The sequence below is a fragment of the Myxocyprinus asiaticus genome, chromosome 36, assembly GCF_019703515.2.
Source record: "Myxocyprinus asiaticus isolate MX2 ecotype Aquarium Trade chromosome 36, UBuf_Myxa_2, whole genome shotgun sequence".
Taxonomy (NCBI): Eukaryota; Metazoa; Chordata; class Actinopteri; order Cypriniformes; family Catostomidae; genus Myxocyprinus; species Myxocyprinus asiaticus.
In genome coordinates, this window is record NC_059379.1 from 23,265,156 (window position 1) to 23,277,572 (window position 12,417).

General features: G+C 42.1%; 1 protein-coding gene across 1 annotated transcript in view; it reads right to left on the bottom strand.

Annotated features, from left to right (window-relative positions):
* Nucleotides 1–6,697: 6,697 nt before the first annotated feature.
* Nucleotides 6,698–12,417, bottom strand: part of LOC127426724 (protein shisa-9A-like) — a 39,343-nt gene continuing 33,623 nt past the window's right edge. The window contains exon 4 of the mRNA XM_051673695.1: nucleotides 6,698–9,426. Coding sequence (XP_051529655.1) covers nucleotides 9,023–9,426 — 404 coding nt within the window. The 3' untranslated portion in view covers nucleotides 6,698–9,022. The remainder of the gene's footprint in view (nucleotides 9,427–12,417) is intronic.

Genomic DNA, 12,417 nt, shown 5'->3' on the forward strand with positions numbered 1-12,417 from the left:
CTCCCTGCTCCTCGAGTGGTGGGCATGGTATCCTGGGAAGTGGAAACTAAAGTCCGCACAGTGCTACGACACACCGCGTCTCCCGCCACCTGCCCAGCTTCTTTCATTCCACTCCCAAAATTACCTTCAGTGAGGGAGACAGTGGTAGCAGTCATAAACCTGCCAAGTTTTTTGGCCGAGTTCTGTTGACAGCTGGGGGCAACAGTTAGTTTTTCCCCAGACAAATGGGCAGGCAGAGTGAGCGAACCAGGAAATGGAAAAGACCCTGCGATGTATGGCCTCCCGTAACCCTTCTTCTTGGAGAGAGAATTTGGTTTGGGTCAAGTACGCTCATAACTCGTTGCCATCGGTGTCTACGGGGTTATCACACTTCCAGTGTAGCCTCGGCTACCAGCCCCCTCTGTTCCCCACCCAAGAGCCCAATGCTCAGGTCCCATCTGTCCATGCATTTTTGCAGTGGTGTCAACACACCTGGAAAGCCACCAGAGAAGCCTTGATATGGGCTGGTGCTCGGGTTAAGACACTGGTCTAAGCCCCCAGCTTACGTGTGCGGGCAGAAGGTTTGGTTGTCCTCCCAGGACATCCCACTCCATCTCCCCTCACGTAAGATGGGCCCCAAGTTTATCACCTCAAATTACATCCTCACCTTCATCGTATCCACCCTGTTTCCACGTTTCAAAAATCAAACACGTTTTATGTTCCAATTTGCACCCTGTCACTCCCGATGAAAAATGAAATTTGTATATAACAAATATTTCCAGGGTTGACTGCCATGGTGAAAAAACATCTAAACATTTTGACCAGTATGGCTTACACTATGACAAAAAACTTTTCATTTGGTGGCATTGGCCAATTTACTGACACAATAACTAGGTTCTGAAGCATGAATTAAGTTTTTGGGGTGAGTTACAACATTTTGCAGACATGCAATAGAGTTGTGATGTCCCATAAAACAGTTGTGACAATTGCACTTACAGTTTAGAGAATGTTAAGACTGTTTCAAAAAATGAGCCAAAGCGACTGAGAAAAACTGTAACGTAATATGGATGAAATAAACTTGCTTTTTGCATTACTTAGTAGTACAAGCAAAACAAAATATAGCTTTTGTCATGTAAATATCTTCAATAGCCCAAGTTTAACTGAGAACAAGAAAGACACTCTTACATGCAAGCTTAAAATTTGTATACACTCATACATACAAAGAATTTGTTTCTACAGTAAACCAAAGCATCTTAACTTGGTTAATTATTTGTGAAATGAACATTAGACAATATTAAATAAATTATAGAGAAAGCATATAACAATTAGATGAACCTTTACCATTGAGATCTGAGGATCAGTTTTGTGTATCTTTAATAAATGTTATATGTGTACAAAGACACTGCACAAAAATAGTATTTACACTGTTGTTTTAAAGTTAGAATCTGCCATATTGTGATATACAGTACTAATGCATAATGTCTATAAACAAAATTAATTGCATTTTCCACTCATAGATAAGAACAAGTAGCAATACTGGAATACGAAAAGAAATAATAAGCCCTTGAATCTGATTAGTTTCTCAGTATCCAGCATAATCATAATTAATCATAACCTCATAACAATCAGATTTATCTCAGGCTCAATCTGTTAATCACAGTCAATACCATTTCTCTCTTTAATTGAAATTAGGCTGTGCGCATCATTGGGAGATTTCTGACTTGAGTATAAAGCAGTCAGTGAGTACTTAATATCTGTGATGAAGTTTTGATTTGTAACTCTAGACGTTGCTTGTGCTTACAGTATGTATACCTGCCTACATGTGAAGTGATCCTAACTTAACTAATCTAATTTTTGGAATGATATGCATGCATTAGTTGATTGATTGTGGTGACGGGAGCATGGCCGAGCAATGTGCGAGGCCAGGAGAGACAGAATGGTAAGGATTGACACCTGTGGGAAATCAACTCTAACAGTTGTTTTGTGTTTGCAGTGAGGGTGGAGAGGGATAAAAGGGCAATCCAGACCACCGGAGGGGAGAGAGAGCGACACACACAGCAGTCTTGTGTGTGTGATTGTTGTGCTGAAAAGCAAACATTTGTGTAGAACACTGAAAAGTATTGTAAATAAAAGATTTATGTCGACTGTTCACCTGGCCTCCGCTTCCTCCATCACAAGAGAGCTAACGAACCTGTCACAGTGGTGCAGAATCCCCAAAATTAGGAGGAAGAAAAGCCATCATGGAGTCCTCGCTTCTGGCCGAAGTAATCAAGACCCTCATGGCATCCACCAAGCCCAACATCAGGCTCTGCTTGAGCTATGCATGGAACAGGAGTAGTGGATCCAGGTGCTGTTCCAGGCTCAAGCAGAGGACCGGCAGGTGCTTTGGAGCTTTGTACACCAGAAGGGGTCTTCCACTATGACCCCGGACCCACCTATTGCCATACCACATGTCACGCTGTCAAAGATGGGACCTCAAGACAACCCGGAGACGTTCCTTGAGCTCTTCGAGTGGACGGCGGGAGCATGGAACTGGCCCAGCAATCATTGAGCGACCCACCTCGTGCTGCTGTTGTCTGGGGAAGCCCAACTCACGGTCCAGTAACTACCTGCGTCCAAACTCCTGGTGTACGAAGATCTGAAGAAAGCCATCCTGCAACGTGTCGGACGAAGCCCAGAGCAACAACGCGAACACTTCTGCTCGCTGACGCTCGGCGAACTCAGCCCCCCGTTCGCATTCGCTCTACAGCTCCATGACACCTGCCGAAGGTGGCTGCTGGCTGAAGAACACGATGCAGAGGGAGTGCTCGATCTGGTGGTACTGGAGCAGTTCATCGCCCGGCTACCGAAAGGAATGGCGGAGTGGGTCCAGTGCCCAGCTGGCTGAGGACCATATGGCGGCGTATTTGGGGGCCGGCGATCTCTCTTGTTCTCTCTCTCTCACTCTCTCTCCTCCCTCCCCCTCTCCTTCCTCTCATCTTGTTCCTGTTCCATGGAAATGGGAATTCTGACCCCAAAACCGGTTCCCCAGTCCTGTGGGCCGTTCACCCTAACCCTCTCTGTTCTCCCCCACAGGCTGGTGAATCAGCTGCAGCAGGTGTGGGCGTGAAGTTTGGGCCGGTCTGTTGGAGCTGCGGGGAACCTGGGCATTTCCAGGACCGATGCCCCACGATGGAGGTGGAGACATTGGTCTGTGTCCCCAACGCGCCACAGGCCGTCCCCAATCGAGCAGGAGTGTACCGGATACCTGTGAGTATTAAGGGGGGTATATATCAAGTCTTGGTGGATTCAGGTTGTAATCAAAACTCCATTCACCAAAGCTTGGTTCAATCTGAGGCTTTGGATACAAGCCGGTGGATGAAGGTAAGTTGTGTGCATGGGGATATCCAAAATTACCCTGTACTGATGGTCACTATTCAATTTCAGGGACAAAAACATAGTGTTGAGGCTACGGATAATTCCCACCTCCCCCATACACTAATCTTGGGAATGAATTGGCCGGCATTTACTACATAGGGGAATGTGTGTGGATGGGTCTTGCAACAAAGCGTATCGGTGTGTGGTGTGTGACTCGCTGGCTGGGGAGGCAGAGCCAGGGCCATCTACGTCAGCTCCACATCAGGAGGACATAAGGGAGGGGGAAGTCTTGGCTTCCCCAGCCCTTAGAAGATTCCATGCTGGGGATTTCCCTCTGGAGCAGATGCGAGATGAAACACTTAGGCACGCCTTTGATCAAGTGAAAGTGATTGATGGTCAATGCCTCCTGCCAGGTGTTGCACTCGCATATCCATATTTTTCAGTTATTAAGCATCGGTTTTATTGAGTGATGCAGGCCGCTCAGACAAAGGAGGATACAACCCAATTGTTAGAACTGGAGAGTTGTCGGGAAATGTTATTCCAGACAGCTCATTATAATCCGATGGCAGGTCACTTAGGGTAGGGAAAAACACTAGACCGTCTGGTGGCCCATTTCTATTGGCCAGGCATTTGTTGTTCGCAGGTGGTGTGCGCCATGCCGTGAATGTCAGTTGGTGAATCCCGTGGCCACCCCAAAAGTGCCATTGTGTCCCCTTACTTTGATTGAGGACCCTTTCGAAAGTATTGACATGGACATCGATGGGCCATTAGAGCGGACAGCACATGGGTATGGGTATCGCTTTGTGTTGGTTCTGGTGGACTATGCAACGCGATTTCCGGAAGCAGTGCCTCTGCACAACATCTCAGAACATAGTGTTGTGGAGGCACTCTTCAGAATAATCTCCCAAGTGAGGATTCCGAAAGAAGTCCTCACTGATCAGGGCATGACGTTTATGTCATGTACACTATGCGAACTGTACGAATTTTTGGAGATTAAATCGATTGGGACCAGCACTTACCACCCCCAAACGGACGGCTTGGTCTAACGATTTAATTAGACACTAAAGAATATGATTTGTAAGATCGTGCACGAAGTTGCTCGAAACTGGGACAAGTGGCTTAAGGCCCTATTATTTGCAGTACCAGAGGTCCCGCAAGCCTCCACGAGGTTCTCCCCATTCAAATTATTGTACAGGTGTCAACCACGCGGCGTGCTCAACATCCTACAGGAAAACTGGGAGGAGGGACCTTCAAACAGCAAAGGCGAAATTCAATACGTTCTTGACCTGAGAGCAAAACTCCACACACTGGGACAATTAACACAAGAGAATTTGCTCCAGGCTCAAGAACGTCAAAGCTGGCTGTATAATAGGGGTACTTGGCTACGGGAATTTGCACCGGGAGATGAAAATAGAAAATTCAATGCAGTGTCTATATTTGATGTGTACCCAATGCCTCGGATTGAAGAACTGCTCGATCAGTTAGGCGAGGCTCACTTTTATTTGACATTGGATCTGATAAAGGGATATTGGCAGATCCCCTTAACTCCCATGTCCAGTGATAAAACAGCATTTTCCACACCGTTTGGCTTACACCAATTTGTCAACCTTCCTTTCGGTTTGTTCGGGGCCCCAGCTACATTCCAGCGGTTCATGGACAGAATCCTCAGACGGCACGCTGCTTACACCGCTGCCTATCTGGACGATATCATTATTTACAGCAATGACTGACAGCGGCACCTGCAGCATCTGAGGGCTGTCCTGAAGTCATTGAGATGGGCGGGACTCACAGCAAACCCTAAGAAGTGTGGATGGGTGTATGTACGGTTTCTGGGCTTCCACTTGGGTCATGGACAGGTGCGGCCCCAAATTGATAAGACTGCAGCGATTGCAGCTTGCCCGAGACCTAAGACCAGAAAGGAGGTGAGACAGTTCCTGGGGCTGGCTGGCTATTATCGTAGGTTTGTGACTAATTATTCGACCGTCACCAGCCCATTGACTGATTTTACTAAAAAGGGGGCACCTGATCCAGTCCAGTGGACGGAGCATGTCAGCAGGCGTTCACGCAAGAGCAAGGCCGGGAGAGACAGACCGGTAAGGATTGACACCTGTGGGAAATCACCTCTAACAGCTGTTTTGTGTTTGCAGTGAGAGTGGAGAGGGATAAAAGGGCAATACAAACCGCTGTAGGGGAGAGAGAGCGACGCACGCAGCAGTCTTGTGTGTGTGTGACTGTTGTGCTGAAAAGCAAACTTTTGTGTTGAACGCTGAAAAGCATTGTAAATAAAAGATTTACGTCGACTGTTTACCTGGCCTCTGCTTCCTCCTTCATAAGAGAGCTAAAGAACCTGTCACACTGATGTATCAGTTCATCTATTGATTCATTGATTAATAAAGAACACAAATTATTGGTTTCCCTTCATTGATTTGTTACCCTGTTATCTAAAGACATAACTCTTCCAATAGAACTTAACATAAAAATACAAAATAAAAAACCTTTAAAAAGCATAAAAATTATATCTTAAATTTTCTATTACTTGTTTGCCCTTAATTTATATAATTTAATCAGGGTTAGGGTTAGGATTAGGGTTAGGGTTGAATATTTTAATGGGAAAAGAATGTACAGTATATTAATCATACTGGAGCTAAAATTGTGTAATGTAATGGGTTAACCCAACAAACAAGATAATGTAGATTCTATATTGTGGGCTGGATAAGCCATATGTAATAATATTGATCCAAGAAGGATTTTCAGGCTTAGCATTGTCCAAAAGTTGCTTTACTAACTTTTTTACTCTCTCCAATTCATATCAAAATGGAAGCTATGGTAAAATCCATGGCTTCTCTGGTTAATGCAAGGCTCAGTCTGGTACCTCAGCACGCAAAACCACCCAGTCTGCTAATACACTCTGCCTATACTGAACAGGCCATGCTGATTCAGTTAACTGGGTCACTAGCAACCTCAATCTTAATTCGCTGAGTAGAACTTTGATTTCTGGCAGCTGTACAAAGCCCCCAAAGAAACAGGCTCATTCAATCACAGACTGATTTCAGGCACCTGTTCAGAGGTGAATGCGCGCAGCTGAGGATTGGATTAGCTGACTTATTCTTGCTCAAAATGCCTGAATTGAATCAATCAGAGGCCTTCCTCTTCCTTAAATCAATCTGGGACTTCCTCAGAATAGCCAGAGATGAAAGATTTGCTGTCTATTTCCTTGGCTTTTTTTCATAAAACAAGCCACAAAATGGCCTTGGATGTAACTTTATAATTTGGTAAGAGAGTGTGTGTTATGTGTTGTTTAAAGGGGTTTCAGTAGATGTACAGCTGCATACTCTATACTTTATTTATTCTCAAGCTTCTCTTTATTTCAGATTTAATGCATGATGTAAAAAAGTGAAAAATGAAAATAGATCAGCAAAGGTAATATGCCATGATGCAAAAACATGCAACTGTGGCTCTGCTTACTGCTCAGCATGACATGCACACACACAACACACAACATACAACAGAATAACTGAGAGGCATGGACCAGATAGACATTTTCAATAGGCAGTGAGGCTGACAGGATCCATCCTAGACTAGAGTTATTCCACATGATCACTCAGAGTGCAGGAGGGGGTCAAGTTCTTTGGGCTGATATTTCCAGGTTTACGCATTGCTGAATTAACTCAATTGGATACAACACAGTTCATCGACCTGTTTACAAAACTCTCACAATGCAACATCCTGTTAACACCAAAGACAGAGATGGGAGGGGGAAAAAGGGTGAAATTTTTTGTTTTATTCCAGTTCTATTACTCCATTTTAAAGTTAATCTTCACTGCAAGACCTACCACTCCATTATAGCATGATGTAGCAACAGAAACATTATGTTTCCAACATACTGTTGAATAAATCAGATAATAAATAATGCTAAATAATAACCGAACACATCATCTTTAACCAGCTACTTCTTGGCACAATGTACTGTATAATTTGCATACATATACTGGCAATGGTATAAATATATATACTTATATGATCAAATTTTTTGGAATAAAAATAAATAGTCCCTTCTGTACGACACATTGTGAAAGCAAAAGAGCAAAAAACCTTCACCCAAAAAAATTACAATTATGTCATTATTTACTCACCCTCATTTGTTGTTCCAAACCTGTGTGACTTTCTTTCTTCCATGGAATGCAAAAGGTGATGTTGGGCAGAATGCAATGAAAGTGACTGTTGATTGAGGCTGTTAGTTCCTAATATTCTGCCAAATATTTAAAAACAGCAGAGGCTATTTGCGAAGTCAAATAGTGATAGATGCCATTTACACACACAAAGTGTAAATAGCAACCAAAAATATTAGTGTTAGATGCTATTTGCACCCTGATGCAAATAGTGGCAGATACTATTTGCACCCCTAATTAAATACTAACAAACAGTATAGGGGCAACACTACAGCTTGTTTATTGTGTTTATTTAGAGTCCCACAGACACCTCACACCAACCCCTAACCCTAACCTTCCCTTGCAAAACTTAACCATGGTTTTACTACAGTAACCATAGTTTTACCATGGTATTTTGTAGCAAAATCATAGTAACCACAAAATTAAACATGGTTACTATATTAACACCCTATAACTGTAGTAACACTATGATTAATTGCATTAAAACTATGTTTTCCACCAAAAAAAACAAAAACATGGTTTCTACAAGATTACTATAGTAAAACCATAGTTAATTTAACCTGGAACAGACCTTTCTCTAAACTCCCCGACCTTCACAGTGACCAAATCAAATTTTGGGTAAAATATATCCCTTTAAATGTGGCAGCAACTGAGCTGCAGATACACCTACTGATGTGAAAAAACATTTAACAAGTATTTCAACATGCTCTTATGCATTTGAGAGTACACATAAGAAAGTAACACCAAATGTTACACAAAAAGGAGACCAAAGATCAAGGACTTTCAGACACAAATGTGCCCAAGACTCTATGTTCTTTTAACAGTGTTGCTCATGGCATGACAATGCTACCTCGTGGCACTCTGCATGAAATAATTAGCATATGTGGCCACCTCTTCTGACTCCAGAATCAAACATGTTTTAGCATTTGTTTTTAGCTGCTTGACCAAGATACTTTATAATGTGAAAACAAAAGGCACAGCCTCAAACCAGTTGCCACTGTTGTCTTTTCCACCATCTTTTAAAATACTGTTCCTGTCATCAAATCAATATTTGCACCTGACCCATTTATGGTGTCTTATTTTAGTTAAGAGCATCACCTTGTGATTCATACTCCATGCCAGCCCTTTAATATCTGGGATAGATAATGCAATGTTTTTCATTTCACTTATGTCGTGTCTTTCTATAGCCATTCTCTCTGTATACGTTTATTAGATCTTATTACAATAAACAATTTCTAGTTTGATCTGAATATTTTCTTGTGCCAGCTCTTTACATCTGTTTCTTTGTCACTGACAGAACACAAACACACCATTGTTACAGTGGATATAAATATTGGTGAACAATTCAAAGTATTCCTGGCCTCATAGTCAGCGGATGGTGGCTCTGGTGCCCAGTCATAGCATCACATGCTCACCCCTACTGTGCCTCCAGTCTTCTTGGGGCAGTGTGGAGAGTCGTTTTTTGACGATAATCACTTTTGGCTCTCTGTTGCTCTCTTCAAAGGATACTCAGCCTCTCACACAGTCACTTCCGTCTTACTGTTGGTTACAAAGTAGGGTTGCGTGGGTAGGTAATGATGACTGCGGGCAGTGTGTAGCTCATTAACCTGCTCCACTGTGCACAGCTTCCTGGGGCCGTAGGTTTTGCGTCGACCCACAGTCTCTGTGGCCTCCCAGCTCCTCAGAATGCCTGGGTTTGCGATGGTATTGGAACTGTAGGTCATTGCGGGATGGGACACATTGCCTTTACTGCTCTTGGGCTTCTGTCCATTTTGCTTGAGGCATGGGACCTCTGTGACGTAGGAAGCTGTGGGCTCCACATGCTCCATTCTTACTGAATGAAGGGGCAGGCTTCCCTTAGCCGCCAACTCAACCAAGTGGCGGTGTTGCTTGTTGAGGAAGTCACCATTGGCTTTGGCCGCTGACAGCAAGATAGAGAGGAAGAATGAATTAGTTGCAGACATTGGAGATTGTATTTGTGTAAAAAATTGTCATACATTAAGGGGTCATGTCATGAGGAATCAAAGGAGCTTGATGTACAATGAAAATATACTGTGACTTTTAGAACTTCCTCTGAAGTCCAAAAAGAGCATTTATTGAAACTGAGCAGCACAAAAGACTCGTTCCGAACTACTGCAACCTGAATGAATGCCTCAACACATAACCATCCATGTTTACATGTAAAAGATTCTTGTGGGATTTTCAGAAAAATAGCAGGCCCAGTCATGATGAGGTAACTGGAAGAGAGCAGAATTGCATTTTAGCGTAGATTGCTTTGTGATCCTCTCACAATATAATGCACGCTTTGCAGGTATTCGCTGTTATTGGAGTTAAAAACATTTGTGGACCAGAAAGCAAACCTGTTAACCAGTGTGTTCCTTATTTCACATGCAAAGTAAAAAGAAAAAGGGGGACCACAGAGAGGGTGAAAAATGGTCATGAAAACTAAAATATGATAAAATTTACTAACATTAGTAAAACTATAAAGAAAATAATTAAAGATTTATGATATGACCTAGTGGTGGGGATTTTGATTCATCCCATTGACCTGAGTCTTTTGAATCTGATTCGATCAGTGACCATTTATGCAGATTACATCTTTACACCAGTAGATGGTGAGATATATATATATATATATATGCATATGCTCATAATAAAATGAGTCATTGAATAATTGATTCAAATGATTCGTTAAAAAAGCACAGAGTTGTTCACAACCAAAACAGGACTTTTTATCCACTATTGAAATTTGTGTCTTCAAATCTACTAAATCTACAAAAAAAATAAATATGATAAATCTACTTCTCTCCTTGTTGTGAACAATACACCTCGTTTAGACTCAAGTTACTGACTCATTCAGTGAAGGGGCATATTTATTTAATTGGTCAAACCAATGATATGATCCTTTGCAGCCCGCACTCAAATGCTACTGGCTCATGCTATAGCAAACTCCCTATAAGGCAAGTCATGTCATTTGGCAGCCATGTTCATAACACCTCCGGCTGCTTGTGGGAAGCTATTTCCTATGGATTCAAGTACAGCTCCTATCGACTTGAATGGGGAAAGACAGGAATCTCCAAAATGGTCGGTCAAGAAAATAAAATATTTCAAATCAGCAATAAAATCTGACAAATCAGTATCATATTCATATCAATTGTGTATCAATAGATTATGCTAAAAAAAAAAAAAAAAAACTTTTCAGGCTGGTCCAGCTAATGCACATTCTCAATTAAAACTGACAGGCAATGTCTTTGCCAAAAAAAAAAGAAAAAAAAAAGAAAACAAAGAAAGAAAAACACTTTTAACCAGCCTAGTCTAGAATGAACGTTATTATAACTGAATTTACTATAATACAAATCATGAGTACAATGTCTGATTATGACTTTATAAACATGTATTTTTCCCTTTATTACTCACACACTGCCAGGGGCATAGATTCCAGGGGGAATGGAGGGTAGGTAAGCCCAACCCCCCCCCCCCCCCCCAACCAATATTTATACCATGATCAATGGAAACAATAAATGCTTCACGCTGCAACCCCCCAATGTTCAAGCCAAATCTAAGCCTTGCACACTGCTATGTTATGATATCAAAACACTTTTATTGTGATGCATAATTTGATAAACAATACATTTTAATGCTTCTACTTTTTAACACTTCAGCAAAAGCTCACCAGATAGAGTGTTGGACTTTGAACTCGGAAGATTGTGGTAAGCCAAGCTGACACGTGAGATGGAAGTGTCATAGAAGTGACACAAAATGAAATGTGGTTGCTTCAGAAAATGTGCTGTGATAGTGTTTTTGGACACTATTGGTTAGGTTTAGCTGTTGGTTAAGGGTGTCTACCTCTCATTTCATTTTAGATCACTATTGGCTAGGTTCAGGTTACAATTGTAGGTTTGGGAGGTACATTTTACTCATTAAAACCTCCATCAAATATTCACCTTAACCTCTTCTGATTATGACGCAGTTTCACTTGCTTTTGGCGCCCCCTGCTGGACATTTCACAGAGGAACTGCAGCCAAACATGTAACAAGGCAGGTCATTTTGTTTTGCAAAAATGTTGCCACGGTCACGTAATGTTCATGAGACCAGGCTGCTTTTAACTGTATGGTGGGACTTCCATTCCTAGAGCCGCCATATTCAGTGTTACGATGTTTCCCATTCATAAGTATACCAGTGACACTTCTCACGTATATTCTTGACAGGCAGGAAAGCCACCAAAGCAGTCACATGCATTTATGGCTATGAAAGGGAGAGACTTAAATGAACAAGAAATATGAATCAGTGTATGGAAGTGAACAAGAACAATTTGTTCACTTAAAAGATTTTGTTCATAAACACAGATTCATTCACAAACAAAATGCCAGTTATATAAGGAACATTTGCATATAATATTCTGAAACCAGCCAACAATGGCCAATGATACAAAGTGCAATAGTTTGGTCAGTTTCCCTCCTTTGCTACTGAAACAGCATTTAGTCTAACTGAATGCATGAATTTAGGGTGAATGCAGTGATGGTTTTCAATCTGTTGGTAGCGCAAGTATGGCCTGTCGTGTTCCACAAGGTGTTGTGTCCCTTTACCAAGTGATTTATGTTCAAACGGAAATCATTACTCTTAGAATACTGGGCATCCTAGTGTGAGTTTCTCAGTCTGCTTTTAATGGTCGGTTGCTTTGACGACCTTGAAGATAAACTTTTCACGCTTGAAACGAGTTTGGTCTGCGGTGTGATGATAAATCTTATTTATCGCTCGTCTGCCCCTGTGGGAGGGAGTGAGACATGGTGCGTGGCAGACATTTTTCCACTGGTGCACAACCCCCCCATATCAGATGCACTGATAATCACAACAGACAGGTGAATCAATTACAGTGCTCAACGGTGCATATCCTCAAGAGCCATAATCAAGA